Source organism: Musa acuminata, chromosome BXJ2-4, assembly GCF_036884655.1.
Source record: "Musa acuminata AAA Group cultivar baxijiao chromosome BXJ2-4, Cavendish_Baxijiao_AAA, whole genome shotgun sequence".
Taxonomy (NCBI): Eukaryota; Viridiplantae; Streptophyta; class Magnoliopsida; order Zingiberales; family Musaceae; genus Musa; species Musa acuminata.
In genome coordinates this window covers 31,775,093-31,796,484 of record NC_088341.1, presented here as the reverse complement: position 1 = coordinate 31,796,484, position 21,392 = coordinate 31,775,093, and the positions used below count along the sequence as shown (strand labels likewise).

Sequence of the window (21,392 nt, the reverse complement as noted above, 5' to 3'; positions counted from 1 at the left end):
TTGGTCACACCACACCACACCTCCTTTTCTTAACAATATGCTCTTAATTATGTGTCAAATAAGTGTTTTAGTATGATTCCTTTTAATCATAAACTAATACATGTAATAATAAAGGATGAAGATGGGATTTGAATCTATAATCTTAATTTTCAAAGGGGTAGGTTTATTATTTAAAATTTTTAATATTTTTAATAATAAATAAATATTTAAAAAAATTAAAAAAAATATGATAATAAATAATAATCTTCTTAATGATTATTAAAAATATTTATTTCCTATTTTTGGGAAGGACAACGGATAGGAACGCCGAGAGAACGAGTGATATCGTCCCGTACCCATCAACTGTTCGACGAAAAGTGTGATCGAACACGACCACTCCTGACACGGTCCGGTTAGATCTCTTGATTGCTACCCGCAGGCACCGCAAGGGGACCGCATCCCGTTCGTCTTAAGATGCATTATTAAGCTTCTTTCTCTACCGACTCAAGAGACCAAGCAGGCAAAGCATCGAACACCTTGTCGATCGCGACAAACATGCCACTCGGCGGAACTCGAATGGCCAAAACAAAGCCCACGCCTCGCTCGGCGCGCCTCGTCGCGTTGTTCACTGCACCACCCTCCACTTCCGAGTAGTAGGCAGCAGAACACCTCGCGAAGCCACAGCTCGTCGTCTTATCGTTCTATATTAGCCACCACAAGATGCATGGCTCGACGTGTCGTCTTCTCCGACTAACTCCACCAAACCACAGCCTTCGACGTCCGGACGTGTCGTCGCCTCCGCCTCGTGTGATCTGTCGACCTTGACGTATGAAGGTAGATCATCTTCTTTTAAGAGTACATCAAATGTACATAAAGAGTTCCGAAGACATGCTGTGGCTCTCTCAGAAATAATAATAATAATTCACATTCTTTGATCATAATAATAATTCACATAACGTGACTCTCTCATTTCATATACTGATTGTTAGTGAATAGTTACATCGTGGTCGATGTGTCAACATGGTTCGATCCGATCCCAGATGTGCAAGGTCGCCCGCGTGGATGCTCGGGTGGTGAGGGTGAGCGTCGGATCGAGTTCAAGCCTCGTCCCTCGAGTGCAGTCTTCTCTCTTAACAAGTGGCATGCTTCTCCGTCGCCGAGCTCCTGCACACAGGTTGAGATCAGGAGGGGGATTTCATGACCCGACTCCTCCGAAGCTTAAGTCAGCTTTTGGTGGAATGAGATAGAGTTGAGTATTCGAAGTGCCTGCTTCTCCTGATTAAGGAGGGTTAGCTTTTATACCTACGGGGATGAGTTGGTCGTACAGGGTCAATTCACTGTGGCCGGCTCCTCGGGCGGTAGTCGACTTAAGCTTTTGTACGAGCGCCGATCGACCTGCACGGATCGGTGCCGCCTTGATCTTTTCGGGATGGTTGTACCATGATAATATCGTTCATACGGATGGGGCGACAAGCGGCTACCCGCCACGTGTGTGTTACGTGCCATATTGTACTTGAGGTTCCACGTTTGCATCATCGTGTCTGCTTGCCTGGGTCCACGTGGGCGATGACAAAACATGCCCTGATAAAAAAAGACACTAAAAAGTGTAGATAGAATATGTTATGGTGAATTTTTGCAAAGAAAATTATCTCATTTTGAGCTTTTGCCTCTTTCATTTTCAGAATTTTCAAACAGCATTTATTTCTTTTAATATCTAAAATATTGTTTTGTATGTGTCAACCCCATCTAATTATAATACTTTTCACTATTACTATTTTCAGCAATACTGGAAAAATACTATAATGTAATAAAAAAAAAATATAACATAGTCTTTTGTATAAATTTTATAAAAATATTATGTTTTATAATATTTTCATACTAAGTTAAGAGTGTTTTCAACAAAAATACTTTGACACAATGTTTTTGCTTTCAGCAATATTAGGAAAACATGGTAACATAATATTTTTATACTATGTTATAGTATTTTTCAGGTATCATTAAAAATACTATAGTGCAATAAGCAATATTGTAACTTGATCGATTCACACTATCGATCGGTCTATAGGGAAAAAAAAAAGAAAAAAAATAATATATAGTTAGAGATATTTTAGATATTAGACAAAAATATGGATGGTTAGAAAATCTTAAAAATGGAGGACACTTTATGAGAAAAACAAAAAAAAAGATTATTTTCAGGAATTCACCTAATAGGTTATCGACCATAAAAGAAGCAAAAAAGAAAAATATCAATTATATAAATTGAGTGATAGCATACAATAAGAAACTTCCAACATAATAATAAATGAGCGCCGGTGAGAGTACAAAAGCAATTAACGACATTCCACTTTATGATGTTGACGGTTGTTTGTTCTTTGATCTCATTTATCGAGATTGTCTTTTTCCTCTCACTCTTTCCTTTTTAAGTTTGTTTAAACACGTAATACTACAAATCTCACGATAAATTATAAGTCTTTTAATAGACCCATCTTAATGGCATTCTAAAATCTTATCACCCCTTGGAATGCTATCACATATCAGTTTGATTAGTATTATAACACCCATCCATCTCTGAACCATATCGACAATGAGCCTAAATTTTGGTGGTGTCGATCAAATGCGTAGATGTGATCGCGTGTCTCGATTGCAGCCTGCCATCTTTCAAGCTGGGATTGGTCAGCGTCGACGTGGATTCGTATTACGTTGAGTCTTCTGACGCCATAAATTTCCGACATGAGTAGTTTTGAACAGCTCAGCCATACATTACTATTACGTGGGCTCTAAGTAGCCACGTCGGCGATTGGGTTCCAATTATTGTGGATCGTCTCCATCTCCCACCGACCCACTTATCCCATTTTGGTAAATCGGTAGGTTATGGTAGTGATGTATCAAACTCAGATTCGAGTTCAATCGGATCATATCGCGGATCGGGTAACCACATGTGAATTAGACCCAAATATCTGAGGTAAGTCGATGCAGGATTTACATGACACACTCACTATAAATGCATGCAACGTCCTCCATAAAGGGATAAGCCACTTGCAGAGAGATCCAATGGCGGTCCAAGTGACGAGCTCCTGCCTTGTGACTCCCGAGAAGGAGACCCCCACCCAAGCCATTTGGCTCTCCACCTTGGATCTCTTCCAGATCCGGGCTCACGTCGCCACCGTCTACTTCTACAGACCGCCCGCCAACGGTGACCCCGCCGGCTTCTTCTCCCCGGAGGCCCTCAAGGCTGGCCTGCGCAAAGCCCTGGTGCCGTTTTACCTGTTTGCCGGCCGGATCGGCACCGACGGGAACGGCCGGACCGAGATCAAGTGCAACGGCAAGGGCGCGCTCTTCGTGGAAGCCAAGTCGGAGGAGCTCACCGTCGATAAGTTCGGAGACTTCGCGCCGTCGCCTGAGTGCAGGCGGATGCTGGTACCCAGCGTGAGTCCTGACGACGGAGACGACGCCGTCCCTCTTCTACTGCTTCAGGTAACTCTTCTCCCTGCGCTCATCGTGTGAAGAGAACACGGACATTGTTTGGCTGCGCGGTGTGCGCGCGAACGCAGACACCAGTGTGTGGTCTACCGGTGAAGGCCATCGGTGGGTTGGTAGCGATATCGAGCCTGCAGCTTGCCAAAGAGAGCAACGACAACCAACCGCATGATCTGAACTCACTTGATGTTTGCCTTCTTTAGGTCACGTACTTCAAGTGCGGCGGAGTGTGCCTGGGCGTCGGCCTGCACCACTTGGTCTCCGACGGCGTCGCGTCCCTTCACTTCATCAATGCGTGGTCGGACATCACCAGGGGCGTCGACCTCGCGGTGCCGCCCTTCCTCGACCGCACCCTTCTCGTCCCTCGGTCCCCGCCGTCGGTCCTCTTCCCCCACCACGAGTTCAAGCGGTGCCCCGCCGGGCGCAACGCGTCCGCCGACAAGCCCGCCGTGTCCACCGCGATCCTCGCGCTCTCCGCCGACCAGCTCGCCGCGCTGAAGACCGCGTGCGCCAAGGTGGCGTCGAGTCGGCGCGTCACCACCTACGAAGCGGTGGCCGGGCACGTCTGGCGTCGCGCATGCGAGGCCCGCCGCCTCGACGCCGGACGCGAGACCCGCGTCTACATCACCACCGACGGCCGCCGCCGCCTGAGGCCCCCGCTGCCACCGGGATACGTCGGGAACGTGATATTTCCGACCGTCGCGGTCGCGACGGTCGGGGACGTGACGTCAGAGACGACCGCGGACGCCGCCAGTAGGATCCACCGCGCCATCACTCTCATGGACGACGAGTACTTGCGGTCTGCGCTGGACTTCTTGGAGATGGAGGAGGACGTGAAGAGTCTGGGCCGATGGGCCGGCAACTTTACGTCGGCGGATCTCTCCATCACTTGCTGGACGTCCCTCCCGATCTACGAAGCCGACTTCGGCTGGGGGCTGCCGGAGTTTATGGGTCCGGCGACGATGTTCTATGGCGGTCTGTGCTACATTATGCCCAAGCCGCCCGCCAAGGCGGGGGGCGTTTTGGTGGCCGTCTCACTGGAGGCGGAGTTCATGGACCGCTTCAAGGAGCTCTTCTATGACACCATCGCCGAGAACTGAGAAGGAGCACAACTGCAGTCCGGTTTGCTTATCTATGTTGTGATGAATGGAATGTTCTATGATGGGTGTGTCTTTGTTGGGAAGCAATGAGAAGATAAAAAGCTAAACACAGAATCAGAATAACTCAAAATATAATCAAATTTCATTAAGAAAAATTGACTACAACTCCTCAATCAATACTTTGTAGCACATATGTCTCTCCTCTGAATTATTTATCATCTAAACTTATTATGACAATTACATATATTTGAATCATCACAATCAAGTAGGCATCCTAAATCAAATAAACTCTTATTTTGACATCTCCTAAACTAACAAAACTTATACTAATATTATTTTAACACTCCCTCATCATACTAATATATTTAATTATAAGTTTATCCCTTCAAAATAAAAATTTATAGGTTGGTCCGAATCTATTATAATGAATTATAATTCTACTAATCTATTATATATTTAATTATAATTATACTAATATATTTAATTATACGATGCATCGAGTTCTTGGGAGCGATATATCTTTTTGAAAAATATAAATTCTTCATAATCCATTTTGTGTTTTACTTTTTTTTTTCAAAATTTATAGGTCATTTGATTTAAGCAAATTTACATCTTTCAAAAGTTTTAACTAAAATATTGTATTTTCTTTGAAAATCTAAGTAAAGTTTGAGATGACAAAGAATTGCTACTCCTAAAGTTTGAAGATTTTTTTCTTTAACATAGCAGAAAGAAAGGAAGAAAAAACACATGGAAGATTATCATAAATTAAATTATTAAAAAAAATTAAATAAATGAATAAAGAAACGCTTTAAAGGGAGGAAATTAATTGCCAATCGAAATAATTCATCAAGAAAATATTACTATCTCTAAATGCTATTGTATGCATAAATAAAGAATAAGATTTTTCATATCTATCCTTCATAATCATAGTAGGTATCGATGAGGTCCACCTAATGGACCATTATCAATCACTATTGCATGGAAGAATCCAAAAATAAGATGTAGAATAATGGTTGCTAGAATTATCCATGTCTAAGTAGGTTTAAAATACACCAACAGTGACAAGCAAATTAATGTGGCTTCGATAAATATCTAAGTTAACACTCTATTATTATTATTATTATTATTATTATTATTATTATTATTATTATTATTATTATTATTATTATTATTATTATTATTATTTTAAGAAAGAGATGTTCTAAATTATGCTTTAATTCATTATTATGAGGTTTTGTATATCTACCTTTACTGTGTTGAAGAGTATCAAATGCTACCAATAATTATGACATATATCTACAATTTTAGGGGGTTTAACATATCTACCTTTGCTGTGTTTAAAGAATATCAATTTTTTTAAACATATATCCCTTTTATCAGCATCTATAAAAAAGAGGGCTAACCAAGTCAGACCGTAGTTGGAATTTGCTAAGTTGACTTAAACATATTTAAAGATATCATATGCTTAATTTTTTAAAAGAATTTATAAAGCTTTAGAAAGGGACTAATATCAATTGAAATTCAAAGGTGCATTGGTGAAGTTTAAAGTTTTTATAACTATTATATATATATATAAACTATTTCTCAAATTTATTTGACTGAATCAAAGGAGGCATTTTTTTTTTTCATATTTTAAAGGAGTGTCTCTATCTTTTTAAAATATTAGAATACCCCAAACACGACATAATAATAGCTCTCTTATTTTTTATATATTGATATATAGAGTGAATCGGTCAATCAATTTTGGGTTGGATATATAAGGTGAATCGATCCAATTCTTTAATTACAATGTTCTTGAATAGGTTTATAATATTTTTCAAACCACTATAAACCTATTCAAAAGTTCTCCAATTTGTTTATTCTTATTTTTAAACCAATAAAAATAATTATTTAAAATATTATTTTTATATATAAGTTGGTTTCAATTAGGTTTTGAATCCATTAGCCTTAGTTATTATGTTTTTGAATAAACTTATAATGTCTCGATGGAGTGCTAAAAATATTATAATCCTATTCAAATATACTGACATAACCTATCTATTCGGATACTATTATTCCAAAACGAATAATAAAAATATATATTTTATATAAATTAGTTTATATTGGGTTTTAAGTCCATTTTATTTAGTTATAATATATTTAAACAAATTTATAGTATATGTTTTGTACTTAAGAGACAAAGAGTGTTCGAAAGAGTATTACAATATCGTAGAGGTGGATCTATCGATCACGAAGATAAAGATGCATATACGAGACAACATATAATAGTGTGTTAAGTAGAAAAAGAATATTGAGTGATGTTCGACTCGAAAGAGTGTTATAGTATTGTAGAGGTGGATCTATTGATCACAAAGATAAAGATACATATACGAGACAACATATAATAGTGTCATGGGCACTACAGTGTTATGGTACAACAGAGGCAGGACTTCCGTGGGGTCATCGATATCTTATTCTCATGGAGGGAGAGTGTTGGTCATGAAAATGGTCAAGGAGTTGGAGAATGCAAAGACAAACTCTAAGTACCAAGATAAAGTTAAAGGGTAGAGGTCAGAAAACTTCATAAGATCGATGTTAATAAGCTTTTTATCAAGATAATCGAAAATGGAGGATTCTGAGTCGATGCAAAAGTGCTCGACCAAGGAATGAAATATATAGTAGTACATGGTATTGTACCGTTTCTACTTAAAGGAGTAGACGATATAAATAATGAAGAAGATAATACAATCCCAAAGATGACTAAAACTATTAGAGACTTACTTCAAGTCATAGTGAAATTTTACTCTTTTCGAACAAAATTTTTTACATTCTAGAAGTTCGATAACAATGAAAAGATGAATCACAGTAACCAACTCAACACAAGGAGTACAAATACTTTGAATGTTTCAAAAGTACGAGCAAATAACATGCCAAGACTAGTAACTTTTATCTTATCGACCCTTAAGAAATTGAGCGAAATTAAATATCTCAATTTTTTTATTTATCTAGATAAGCTATATAAAAGCTCAAAGATTATTCGAAAAAACTTAGTAGAAGATAATATTATTAAATCCTTATCGACGGTGATTCGTGCTTCGTTTTTAAGATATTTTAGAGATTATTAAAAGATAAGGTGTCCCTTCGAAAATTTAGAAACCGAGGTAGCTCACTGAGAAAATTAAAAAAATAGCTTTTTTAATTACTTAATTTATTTTAATAAGGTTCGTGCTGTCAAGGCATATATCGGCAAATATTCACGAGGCAATAGGAGAATAGAACCCCCATGCGGGACCCACCACTACTGACGTTTGTATGCTTACATCGTTACGTTGGTCGTGGGCAGCAAACAATCCTTCAATAGCAGCCCAACTAGACATTAGAAAAGCTTCTTTTTCTCTTTATGCAAGTCAACGAAGACTCCTCGATTAAGAAATCGACAAGAGGCATAATGCTTAAGCTGGAAATCATCAATTAAGGTTGTTCATGTACCGTTCCCATTTTCAGATTGGAGAGTGACATTAAATTATCTCTCTCTCTTTTTTTTCCTAAAAGTTTAGTGTAATTTCATATGTTGATCGAGAGATAAGCATTTTATCATCCTTCTAGTAGCATTTCATATATTCTTTAATTATTGATTTCGGAGATTTTTCTCTTCATTTTGAAGTCTTCTCTTGATTTCTGTCTCGTGTATTCTTCGACTCTTTTTAGATGATACTCTTCTCTTTCAATTGGCCTTTATATAGGTGGATACTGTGCGTGTTCTATAGTTTATTCATGTTGTACTTGTTTATGCACTGCTAGGGTGGCGTACAAAGGATGCTGTTTCTTCTCCATTGGTCGTCACTCTTGTTTCTCTATTCAGTTTCGTTGACCAGTCTCGATCTCTCATCTACCGCGACCAACTACAGAATCATCGAAGGAGGAATCTTCCACCGGTGGTTTCGTCGGCCCTGACCTCATCATGCTCGTCTTCATGCCGATTACGATGGCCAAATATCGAGAAGAACCGACAAATATAAGGACGTCAATGCCGTGCCCAACAAGCGTGTGAATGTTCATCAGCGTCGCTCATCCTTCCTCCTTGACCGCCCTCGCGACCTACGCCCGCAATCTATTCCAACTCCTTATGTTCGTCAACCTCTGAACCAGAGAGCAGCAACTGCAGCGTCGAAGGAGCGGATGACGCCCGAAACGACTCCAGCTAGGATGTTTTCGGAGCAACCGGCGGAGTTCCAGCTCAAAGAGACCAGCCCTTCTCTTGGCGGGGAAAAGATCGTCGGAGGCCGGAGGATCAAGGGGGAGAAGGCAGGTGCCTTTGACCTCGTGGAAAAGATGGAGTACCTCTTCGTGCGGGTGGTGAAGGCGCGTGAATTACCCGCCAAGGACATCACCGGGGGCCTTGACCCTTACGTCGAGGTGAGGCACGGCAACTTCAAGGGAACCACGAAGCACTTCGAGAAGAGCCACAACCCCGAGTGGAATCACGTGTTCGCGATCGCTAAAGACCGGTTGCAAGCAACCTCCGTCGAGGTCATGCTCAAAGACAAGGTCCTCGTCACGGATGATCTCGTGGGGCTCGTGCGCTTCGATCTCAACGAGGTCCCTACGCGAGTTCCTCCCGACAGCCCACTGGCGCCGGAGTGGTACCGGCTCGAGGACAAGAAGGGGGACAAGGTCAAAGGCGAACTGATGCTGGCTGTTTGGTACGGAACCCAAGCGGACGAGGCCTTCGCCTACGCGACGCACTCCGATGCTACGCCGGCCGTTGATGCCCAAATCCTGAACAGTTACGTCCGCGCAAAGGTTTACCATGCGCCAAGGCTGTGGTACGTTCGAGTCAACATCATCGAAGCCCACGATATCTTTGCGTCCGACAAGAGTAGGATTCCGGAAGTGCTTTGCAGAGCGCGAATCGGAAGCCAGATGATGAAGACGAAGGCGATCCAGTCTCGGATGCCGATCTTCCGGTGGAATGAAGAGTTCATGTTTGTGGCCGCAGAACCTTTCGAGGAGCAACTAGTCCTCTCCGTAGAAGATCGCATTGGGCCCAGCAAGGAAGAGGTGATCGCCCATGTCCATATCCCGTTGACGTCCGTGGATAAGCGCGTCGATGACCGGAACATCCGCCCGAAATGGTTCAACCTCAAGAAGCCGGTGGTGGTGGACTTGGACCAGCTTAAGGAAGACAAGTTCTCCAGTAAGGTTCACGTACGCATCTGCCTCGACGGAGGATACCATGTGCTCGATGAGTCCACTCAGTACAGCAGCGACCTGCGACCATCGGCGAAGCCGCTGTGGAAGCCCCCGATCGGGGTGCTCGAGCTTGGCATCCTGACGGCCGACGGGCTCCACCCGACGAAGACACGGGAGGGGAAGGGCGCCTGCGACTCCTACTGCGTCGCCAAGTACGGGCACAAGTGGGTGAGGACTCGTACCGTCGTCGACAACCTCAGCCCAAGGTTCAATGAGCAGTACACCTGGGACGTCTACGATCACGCCACCGTGCTCACCGTCGGAGTCTTCGACAACTGCCAGCTCGGCGAGAAGAGCTTCAGTTCCAATGGCAACAAGGACACCAAGATCGGGAAGGTAAGAATCCGTCTTTCTACCCTCGAAACCGGACGCATCTACACCAACTCGTATCCTCTGCTCGTCCTCCACAACTCTGGCGTGAAGAAGATGGGAGAGCTCCACCTTGCCATACGGTTCTCGGTGACGTCAATGCTCAACACGATGTACATATACTCGAAGCCCCTCTTACCCAAGATGCACTACACACGTCCATTACCGCTGCTTCAGCAAGAGACGCTCCGTCATCAAGCCGTCCAACTTGTTGCCGCTCGGCTGGGCCGAATGGAGCCGCCTCTGCGGAAGGAGGTCGTGGAGTACATGTCGGACGCTCAATCTCACTTGTGGAGCATGCGCCGAAGCAGAGCCAACATCTACCGGTTGATGTCCGTCTTCTCAGGCTTGGTCGCAGTGGGAAGATGGTTCGGCCAGGTTTGCGCGTGGAAGAACACCATCACGACCATACTAGTGCACATCCTCTTCCTCATGCTCGTCTGCTTTCCTGAGTTGATACTTCCGACGGTCTTCCTCTACATGTTTGTTATAGGGGTTTGGAACTACCGGTTCCGCCCTCGCAAACCCCCCCACATGAACACGAAGATCTCCAACGTCGAGCAAGTGCACCCCGATGAACTCGACGAAGAATTCGACGTGTTTCCTACCTCTCGCAGCCCGGAGATTGTGAGGATGAGGTATGATAGGCTGAGGAGTTGGGCCGGAAAGATGCAGACGGTGGTGGGCGACATAGCGACGCAAGGTGAGAGACTACATCTGCTGCTGTCATGGAGGGATCCTCGGGCCACGGCGATGTTCATGGTGTTCTGCCTCTTCATGGCGGCGTTGCTGTACGTGACGCCGTTCCAGGTGGTGGCAATCGTGGCTGGGTTCTACGTGATGAGGCATCCAAGGTTCAGGCACAAATTGCCATCTCCGCTTGCCAACTTCTTCCGTCGATTGCCGGCGCGGACCGACAGCTTGCTCTAGCTCAGGAGCAGCTTGATTTGGATGATTGTGACAGCAGCAGTCTCGTACTCGACGTGTTCCTTTCTGCTCTTCGCTTGTAATGTCGAAATAGGCAGTGATCGGTTCACTTTCTTGAAGCTTTGGTGTTGTAGCTTATGTAAGAAGACTATGTTGAGTTACACTGTAAACTTGTAGAATCCTGATGCAATACTTGTTTTCCTGGTTTTGTGTTGCTTTAAAAACTGTTCCCTACTGAGATCAACGGTAGCGAAGAATCCACGTGGATTTAGACAAACTTTGTCGGGTTTTTAGCATATAGTCAAATGAATCGGCATGACTAAGTCGAACATGACCCATTAGCTTTGAATGGGTCGACAGCATAAAAGGGACCAAATTGATCGCGTAATGATGGGCTTGTCTTGAGATCTTGGCCCAGAAATAATTTTTAGTCGTCAGGAAAACATAGGGTTTTAGGACGAACACCACGCGGGCACAAACGTTCCCTTCGCTAGATCGACAAGCACGCAGAATTCTCCTCTCCTCCTCCCTTCTTCATGTGACCCGCACAGCCCCCATAGCCTCAATCCTCACATCTCAATGTTTCCGTTCTGCATAACCAGCCGACTTCCGAAGAGCCATGGGACGGCTTCGTATACTCCCAACGTTCCTTCTTAGCAGACCGATCACCGCCGCCATCGCTTCCGGTTGCCGCCGCTCCTTCCGTTGGGCAACCGCCGCCGCCGACGATGACGACAATACCATCGTCCAAGAAGTCACGGAGGGGAACGAGAAGCCGAGGACCGCGCCGCTCTCACCCCCCCACTGCGACTTGACTTCTGCTCGCGTCCTTCGCGTGCTGCGCCTCCGGAATCCTTATGCTGCCTTCGCTTCCGTCAAGGAGTTTGAGAACCTCGGCTTCCGACACACTCTTGATACTTACTCTGAACTCGTTGGCGTGTTAGGCGAGGCAGGTCATCGGAAACGGCTGATTTTTTTGTTCTCTGATATGTTCTTGATGAATTCCAGGAGTCTGGGTTTCGAGGTCTCGGATGTCTTTGACGTTCTTTATCGGAGGTCTTACGGCACTAGCGTGATGATCGTGGTCTTTGATGCACTGATCAAGGCGTATGTTCTCTGCAGGATGCCTCAACAAGCTGCAGATGCGTTGTCCCAGCTGCCGAGCCTTGGATTCGTGCCGTCGATAAAGACTTGCAGCTATCTCATGAACTACCTTGCTGAAAGTGGCAACTTGGATTTGGTACTTCAGGTGTTCGAAAAAATGATGATGCTTGGCATAGATCTGGATGCTTATGCATTCACCATATTGATCAAGTCATTGTGTCGGGAAGGGAAGCTGGATGAGACTCTTGGTGTTTTGGATGTGATGAGGAAGGTCGGCATTCAGCCCGATCGGATTACTTATCACACCGTTATAGAAGGAATGTGTACCAACGGGAAGCCTGATTTGGCTTATGTACTTCTTAAAGAGATCACAAGAAGGGGCATACTTTTGGGTCGCATTGCTTATAACAAAGTGATTAGCAGGTTGTGTAAAGAGAAGAGAGTTCGAGAAGCAGAAAACGTTTTGGAGGACATGACAAGACAAGGAGTGGTTGCAGATGCATTCAGCTATCGATGTCTCGTCAAAGGGCACTGCATAGGTGGAAATTTCTTAAGAGCATTAGATCTTTATGAGGAGATGGTTTCCAAGGGTATTAGAACAGATCATGTGATAAAGACTTGCAGTTATCTCATGAACTACCTAGCTGAACGAGGCAAGTCGGATTTGGTACTGCAGGTGTTCGATAAAATGAAGATGTTTGGGATAGGTCTGGATGCTTATGCATTCACCATATTGATCAAGGCATTGTGTCGGGAAGGGAAGCTGGATGAGACTCTTGGTGTTTTGGATGTGATGAGGGAGGTGGGTGTTCAGCCCGATCGGATTACTTATCACACTGTTATACAAGGAATGTGTACCAATGGGAAACCTGATTTGGCTTATGTACTTCTAAAAGTGATCACAAAAAGCGGCATACTTCTGGATCGTGTTGCTTATAACAAAGTGATTAGCAGGTTGTGTAAAGAGAAGAGAGTTCAAGAAGCAGAAAACGTTTTAGAGGACATGAACAGACAAGGAATCCTTGCAGATGCATTCAGCTATCAATGTCTCATCAAAGGCCATTGCATAGGTGGGAATCTCTTAAGGGCATTAGATCTTTATGAGGAGATGGTATCTAAGGGTATTAGAACAGATCATGTGATTGTCAGTCTCGTGCTCCAATATTTATGTAAAGCGGGCATGACTTCTAAAGCATTAGAGTACTTCAGTAGATTTAGAGAGTCAGGAATTTTGCTTGACAAGATTCTTTACAATATTGCAATAAATATCCACTGTAAGTTGGGAAATATGAGTGAAGCAGTGAAACTGCTCCTTGAGATGGAGTGTCAGGGATTATCTCCAGATAGAATCCACTTCACCAGTTTGATAAAAGGGTATTGCAATAAGGGTGATATGGCTAACGCTCGGAAGGTGTTTATTCATATGCTGAACATCAGTGTGGATCCTGATCCCGTGACATATAATATACTTGCTAGAGGGTTTTGTAGAAATGGTCCTGTTGATGATGCATTTTACCTTGTAACCTACATGTTCAACCATGGCATACAGCCAAGTAAAATTACCTATCATTTGGTAATTGACAGCCTTTGCAGAGAAGGAAAGTTAGAGGAGTCAAACATACTATTAAACACGTTAGTGGAGAGGGGAGTTTCTCAAAGCTCCCTTCTAGTCAGTGCAATGGTTTCTTGTCACCTGCAAACTCATTGTACTGTGGAGGCTTATGCACTTTTTATTTGGTTATTTAGGCAAGGATATCATGTGAATGAAATTGCTTGCTCGAAGCTCATAACTGAGCTTTGTAAGGAGGGAGATATAAGGAGAGCCTCTGTGGTGTTTAAGTCGATGTTAAGTAGGCAAATTACCCCAGATGAGATATGCTATAGCAAACTTATTAGAGCTTATTCCCGGATTGGAGATATGACAAGTGCTCATGTTTGGTTCAAGGACATGCTGAAACGAGGACTATCACTAGATGTTGTAGTATATACTACATTAATGGATGGATACTGCAAGGTCAATCGCTTACATGAAGCTTTTCAATTGTTTGTTGAGATGATTGAAAGTGGAATTAGTGCTGATGTGCTCGCACTCACAGTTATATTGGATGGCCACTTGAAAGAAACTCGTCGTCAAGATTGGCTGTATTACAATAATAGAGAAGACAAAGTTAAAATGAGATCTAAGTGCTTAATGCTGTTACATAACATGAGAACAATGGAGATCAAACTCGATGTCATTTGCTATAACGTATTGATTGATGGGTATTGCAGGTTGGAATATGTTCAGCTTGCACACAAACTATTTTCTGAGATGATTGAAAGAGGGTTGTCACCTGATGCTTGTATGTACACTGCACTAGTCTGTGGTTACTGTCGCCTTGGTGAAGTTCCTAAAGCCGAAGACTTGGTCGATGAAATGCTACTGAAAGGAATACGGCCTGATAAAGTCACTATCTCAGTCATTGAGCGGTGGAGTTTGCGGCCTAGAATGATGCAGTTTCAGTAGTTCTGAATCAGATAGGTGATAAGGATCAGTTACCATGTTTAATTGCTAGGAAGACAAAGATTTACCATTCGTCAGGTACATGTATTTTATGTAAAGTAGCTCAATAAACTATTCTGTGATTTGCTATATCTAAGTGGTGTGGCTATTGCAGGTTATGAAGCATGGTTAATTAGGCTCGTGACGAAGAACTGAATTTTTTTGGACCTTTAATGTGTGCTTGGAGTAATCATGCTTATTGTTGGTTGGCTCCTTGCTCTTTTGATTGCTCATTATTGGTCCATTTGCTGAGCATCTTTAAGTCGGTCAACATTAAATTGACAAACTTATTAAAGGTTGAACTTACCTACCTGTCTTCAATTAATTTTCTTTTATTTATTTTGTCATATCACTTTGCATGCATCACATGGGCTCTTTTTAGTAGATTTCAATATCAGTCAGCCTCAACTTGATTTTTCTCCATATATAGATGCATATGAGTTCTCAAATTGAGCAGAGTAGTAGTATGAATTCTTTCACCTCCTAAGGCTCAGATCACAAGCTAAAATTTTTGAATAGGTTGGAAAGAGGGTCCTTCATTTGCTAGTCTTATTGGAATGGTCTACATTGAGTCACCAGCTCTGAGACAATTAGGTCTCTCAAAACCTAATTTGCAGCTGGTAATAAGTTCTGCTGCTGAATTGTTGCTTTATCTTTGTTACGATTTAACTAATTTGCAGCTGGTAATAAGTTCATCGGCTGAACTGTTGCTTTATCTTTTTTACGATTTAACTTGTAATTCTTCTATCTTTTTGTTCCATGTAATCAAATCGTTTTATTCACATTTATGGTTTATATCATGTTACACGATTGGAGTTACCCGTTGATTATTCACTTATGCCTGCATATACCATCTGATCTTGAAATATTAAATATAGCAATTAAAGAAAGATGAGCTTTAAGTTAAAGGTTTATTGGGGCTACTTGGTTATGCTGTGTCTTAATTTAAAGACAAACTTAATGCCACATCAAAAATCCAAATTCCAATCCCAGCCTAGCCCAGTTTGTCTCTTGGTTGGTTCTTTCCTAGCCCTCACCAAAAGATATCATGAAATTAGGATTTACTTGAACTGATTGGATTGACAATTTATTGGGTTGGGCTAGGCCAAAGTTTGAATCAGATGATTAATTTGATTGTAGCAAAGTGCAATAGATTCAGTAAAGTTATTGTCCTCATTCCAGTCATCATTCTCAGGTTGTTAGGTTGCTATAGCAACCCCTCTGTGTGTACCACTAAAGGAACTGTGAATGGTTATATAATCCTTTGATATCTGAAGTGTTTCAAGTGTCGTCACTTTGGTTTACTTCTTCCTAATTTATTCTTAAGAACTTAACTGCTTCTGGTTACACCTATGTGTATTTCTAATTTTGTTTGATCTGTTTATGTCATTGTTGCAATCACTTTGTCGGTAGAATGACAATCATTTTCATTTATCAGGTGGAGATTTCATCGATTAGTGGCTTACCAGAAAGTTATGACAATCATAGCTCTTCTAATAGATCCAATGGAAAGGAAAATATCATTCCTGGTAAATGAATGGTTATATATTTATCTATGATTAATTTTGCACCATTCATCTTTCCTTGTTTTTCACCTTGGCAAACAAATCCTTGATTAGTGGTCTTTCTGCATCGTTTTTCTGCAGGATCGAGAGACCTTTGGAGATCTTCTCCATCAGTCCTCGTGGGTTCTGTGCTTATGGCAACTCCAGCATTGAGAATCCAGATGCTTCTGCTATCTATGAGTTCTAGTTTTGGCACTGGTGGTCGTACAGTGTGCAGGATTTGCAGGAAATTGGCCCAAATTCTTCCTGTGTCATACACTTTTCTTACAGATATGTACAGGTATTGTTGCTATGCCACCTCTTGTTTTGCTTGTCTGCGTGCATTTTGGATCTCAAATTTGCTTTTTATTTATAAATATACTTCAATTGTATCCCAAAAGTTTGCATTCAGCGAGGTGGTTTTGGGAATTATTCCTGATATCATTTCTTGTGTCTTTCTCTGGTATGAGTAGATTTTGTGCAACTGGAAAACACAAACTAATACTCCTTGCTTTGTAGTTTCAAGCTTAGGTATCAGGCTTGATCTGCTCCAATAAACAAATTTTCATAGGAAATAAGTCAAATTCATGTATGTTGTCTCTCTCTTTCCCAATCTTTTTATTTCTTCCTGCATCTCATGAAGCTACTACTTATCTCATTGATTCATGATGTTGTGACTTCATAAGATACGTCATTAGCTATTTCTATGAATTTACAAACACAAGATGCAGTGGGCCCTCTAACATAGGAGAAACCAAAATGCTTATTGAGCCAACAAAAAATGGATGATCGATGGTGTTTAATGCATCCTACAAAACATTTGGATTTAAGAAAAATTCTGATTCAAATCTAATTATTAGGGTTAGGGCAGTAGCTCAGTGATTTAAATCTTAACTTGAATATCTTGATTGAGGTGCATATCTTGTTACCTTCCCAACTATGACAGATGAAGGTATTGTGAGCAAGTCCCACTAGCATTTCAACAATCTTAAACACAGCTGCCTCAAAACCTCTATTTGGTCAAAGCCAATTGCCAAATCTTCTAACTAATCACCCAATTGTCAAATATTTTCAGTCATCAAACCAACATATGCAGCATGAGAGCCAAACATGTCATCTTTGATGCAAGCACGAACATCTTCACATGGATGGAAGCAATTGGGTTGTTTGAGGCGGGGCAGATTCTGCTACGACATTGGTGGGTAAGAGCCTTACATTTTAGCTTTTTTCTACTGCTTCTCTGAGCTAGGATTTGGATTCTTTTGGTATGATCTGGGGACAGAAATGGCGGTCTTAATCTTATTCTCTTTTTTTTAATTTCATTTTCTCTCTGAAGGAGTTAAGTCCTTATGTAATTAATAAGCACATTTCTAGTGATTATTAGCAGAATCGTGTCTGGTAATTAAATTTTAATGGATTTAAATGTAAGATCCATGCTTGAACATTTTATTTGTGGATTCTGGTTTGGGGCGTTTTAGGCCATCCTACAATTCAGGTTTACTTGGGTAATGAGAAGTCTACTGGACATCAACTGCTGTTACTGATACACTTGTTGCTTCTGATACACTCGTTACTGATACACTTCTCGTCGTGTTCCACAGTTGGACTGCTGCCTCTCCACCCGGGGCTGACCTCCGGCTGTTCTCAGGAGCGCAACACCTTCACCATCCTGGAGCTCACCCAGCAGTTGTGGGCGGCCGAGAACATGACTGCGGGCTACCAACCCCGCAACAGCTGCCTCTGCTGTGTCTTTGCTATGTTCCATGCACTATCCATAACAAGAACATTGACTACTTCGTCACAGCGGATCCCCAACAACATCAAGTCCAGTGCCTCCACCAGCCACTTTCATGGGCAACTCACTTCCTCATGTTCCACCACAAGGCCTCTTGCACTTTGTTACACCGGGAAAGGCATGGACTAGAGGGGGAGTTACACTGAGGCCAAGAGCAGCATGGATATGAAGATGAGTTGCTTCTGTCAGTGTGCGATTAGTCTGATATGAGTTCTGTTATCCATTTTTACACGTCAATCTCAATTCTCTCTCTCTCTCTCTCTCTCTCTCTCTCTCTAATGGAGGTAGCATCATATTATTTCACGAAACCTTCCAGTATATATATATATATATATATATATAATATGATGGTTTCATGCAATAATATGATGCTACTTCCATTAATCTGTTTACAATAATAAAAGCTTTTCCGTAGCTTATTGTACAAATTCCATTGTTCGAAAGAAGTTAAATTTGCATGTGAGTTACATTATTTATCTTTATGTCTACTAAAACTGATTTAGGTGCACATTTTGATAGAACATATATCATGCAAGACCATGGCATCAAGAAATCAAATTCCTGTGTTGGCATTTGCAGCGGTTGACATGTGAGTACTGTGGGTTTATCTTAAGATACATCACCACACTTATGATTTACCACATCATATTGATCAATTAAATATCGATACATTTTGCGGGCATATTATGATGAATTTTACCTTTGAGGATGATTATTAGCTTTGTTCAAGCAATAACGCTCCAAATCTAAACCCAACGCCTTATTTTTGGCCTTCCTTTGCTCTTCAATTGCAACTGCTTCGATCAAATGCCACACTTCTTCCCCAAGGAACAATTTCGCTTTCCCTTTTCGGACTTTTCTTTGCTCTTCAATTGAACTGCTTCAATCAAATGCCAAACTTCTTTCCCAGTGAGCAATTTCAGTGAATCAGAATACGACCTCTGCCTGTTCTTCTCCTGAGTAACAGCTGAAGAAACCTCCCAACTGTGCAACATGGCGATGCAGATTGCAAACGACTGTAGCTGAGAATTGTGCATGGAAATCAACTGAATAAAGGCCTTTAGCATCGGCCATGATTTGACAGTGCGAGCATCTTTTTCTTGCTTCCCTGATTGGAAGTACAAAACAAAGACACTTCAGAACAAGTCAACAAAGATCTAAGGTGCCAAATTAAAAGAAATACCTGTAAAAGGTATGATATCAAATAAAAGAAAGCATGTGAGATAAATCTTGTTCTTAAATACAAAGGGAAAGAAAATACAAGGATATTTTGTGAGTCACAGGTTTCTTCTAAGTGCAAAAATATAATATGACCTGCTACACAAGGTTTTATTCAAATCACCCAGCATCAGTTCTCCACCAAATTGAAGAACACCATGAACAGAACATGCCAAAAATGAACTTTATACACAAGTATTAAGCTGCCATACCTCTACAAAAGGCAGCATGGCCTTTTGAACTTCCCATTCGGAATGATATATCCAGTCATCAGCATGGGAATGGCCAAATACAACAATTGGGCAGGCCATGTCCCAGCCACTACAATCACAACCTTCACCGGTAGGAGTGATCATGGTTCGGCTCGAACCCGATCGAACCAAGATCGAATCGAGGGTATGCGTTAGATTATGTGATCTTATTTAATTAGGTAAGATATATTATAAATTTAATTATACTCTTATGATTATCATCTAATAGAAAGGAAATTCAATTATGATAGGATTCCTTAGTTTAATAGGAGAGATACTCTTAATTATTTATTCTAGACTCTGCTCTCACCTATAAATAAACAAGATCTCTTAGGAACTCAACATATGACAATATATAGAAAAGAGATTACAAATATACTCTCATCTCTCCTTAGTCTCTATCTTATTACTTATAGTAATCTTACAAAGGATAGAAATAGAGGAGGAGAGTTTAATTCATCCAATAAATCAATGCTATTGCTGCTTTTTTATTGGATTACGAGCGCGTTCTTGCATCAGATAAAGGTTTTCTGAATTGTATCAAAAGATACATAATTCTGATCTTGATATATTGTTATTTGATTTCAGTTCTTAGCATTGAAATTTTTTCGTATAATAATAGCATAACTATAGTTTTTATTCTTATAATTGGTATCAAAGCTCATTGTTTTGAAATCAAATACTTTAGATCATAATAACATATTAGATTTAATTTATATTTAGATTTATTTGTAAGTACCTTTCGTTTATAAAAAAGGTAATATTTAATTTGGTTATCGATCTATTTTTCTATCTCATCCATCTTGTTGTCTGTTTATTGGTGATGTAAGGTTCCTCACGAGAGGGCTGGGGATGACATTTTGTCCGTGTTTGATCGATGGGTTACCATTAGCAACTTCTTATCGGCAACGGCCTCCGTTGGTCGTCAGCCGCAGACTAGACAAGCGGCTGCAACAACTCTGATAGTGGAAGTGCTGCAACGACACCGTTGCATGTAGTGATTGCCACCGTCAGCGACAGCCACCTTGGATGGCATCGCTTCTATCTACGATGGTAGGATTTGGCCACAACCGACTGTGTAGTAGCACAACAAGGTAGTAGTTCTACTAGGCACTAACCTTGATCGACAACGAAAAGGGCGGTGAATACGGCCGCAACGACAAGTGACGACCTCCAATGGTCATCGGCCTTGTTGGGTACGCCACTGCCTGCAAGTGCCGGACAATAATGAGCGACGACGGTCGGCGCCACATGAGGCGGTTGCACGCCTGTGTATGGTGATCTATGGGCGATGACTCCATTGCTTTGCCTGGCAACATTGGATGCTAGTGAGGAGCAATGACTGCATGCCTATGCACGTCACGAAGTATATAGGGAGCGTGGTTGGTTGATGGTACTGCGTCACTAGCCCAGGGGGAATGGGACGTTGATGAGGAGACGTAGCGACGTGACTGTGAACGCCGAACGGTGGATGATGGCTACGCACCATGGCGACCATAGGCCACGCAGGCAAAGGTTGCAACGATTGAGAAGACGAAAGGGGATTAAGGTTTTTCACCCATTAAAAGACTAATTTTCCCTTTCGAAATCTTTTAATTCCAATTGAGGTTTTTCTTGATAGTTTATCCTTCGAAAATTAAATATTTTTAACTTATGTCCTCAACTATAAAATTTGATCAATTTGACATACTTTAACTATGAGAAGATAAAAGCATCAAAATCAGCAATTAAGCATTAGCACAATACAAACTCAGAATGGACAGCCGTGCTAACCGTGAATCTTCCAACTATTTTTGCCACAAGCTTACTACACATACCACTTAGCTTTTTATCTTTCACAGTGCAGCATTACAA

General features: G+C 41.7%; 3 protein-coding genes across 8 annotated transcripts; all 3 read left to right on the top strand.

Annotated features, from left to right (window-relative positions):
- The first annotated feature begins 3,014 nt into the window (after window positions 1-3,014).
- Window positions 3,015-4,618, top strand: LOC103987367 (shikimate O-hydroxycinnamoyltransferase-like). The gene is made up of 2 exons (XM_009405687.3): window positions 3,015-3,453; window positions 3,660-4,618. The coding sequence occupies exons 1-2, from the start codon at window positions 3,031-3,033 to the stop codon at window positions 4,554-4,556; spliced, it is 1,320 nt and encodes a 439-aa protein (XP_009403962.1). The 5' UTR covers window positions 3,015-3,030; the 3' UTR covers window positions 4,557-4,618.
- Window positions 4,619-8,531: 3,913 nt separating this feature from the next.
- LOC135610313 (multiple C2 domain and transmembrane region protein 7-like) lies at window positions 8,532-11,292 on the top strand. The gene has a single exon (XM_065104690.1). The coding sequence runs from the start codon at window positions 8,715-8,717 to the stop codon at window positions 11,085-11,087; it is 2,373 nt and encodes a 790-aa protein (XP_064960762.1). The 5' UTR covers window positions 8,532-8,714; the 3' UTR covers window positions 11,088-11,292.
- Window positions 11,293-11,497: 205 nt separating this feature from the next.
- LOC135610312 (putative pentatricopeptide repeat-containing protein At1g13800) lies at window positions 11,498-18,320 on the top strand. Of its 6 annotated transcripts, none has more exons than XM_065104687.1 (7): window positions 11,895-12,033; window positions 12,207-14,769; window positions 14,846-15,026; window positions 16,169-16,259; window positions 16,377-16,575; window positions 17,350-17,476; window positions 17,876-18,320. In XM_065104687.1, the coding sequence occupies exon 2, from the start codon at window positions 12,208-12,210 to the stop codon at window positions 14,692-14,694; it is 2,487 nt and encodes an 828-aa protein (XP_064960759.1). In that variant the 5' UTR covers window positions 11,895-12,033; window position 12,207; the 3' UTR covers window positions 14,695-14,769; window positions 14,846-15,026; window positions 16,169-16,259; window positions 16,377-16,575; window positions 17,350-17,476; window positions 17,876-18,320. The 6 variants fall into 6 exon arrangements, with proteins under 6 accessions (XP_064960757.1, XP_064960756.1, XP_064960758.1 ...); XM_065104688.1 differs by having other exon boundaries at window positions 11,900-12,037; XM_065104689.1 differs by having other exon boundaries at window positions 11,973-12,108.
- Window positions 18,321-21,392: the final 3,072 nt, after the last annotated feature.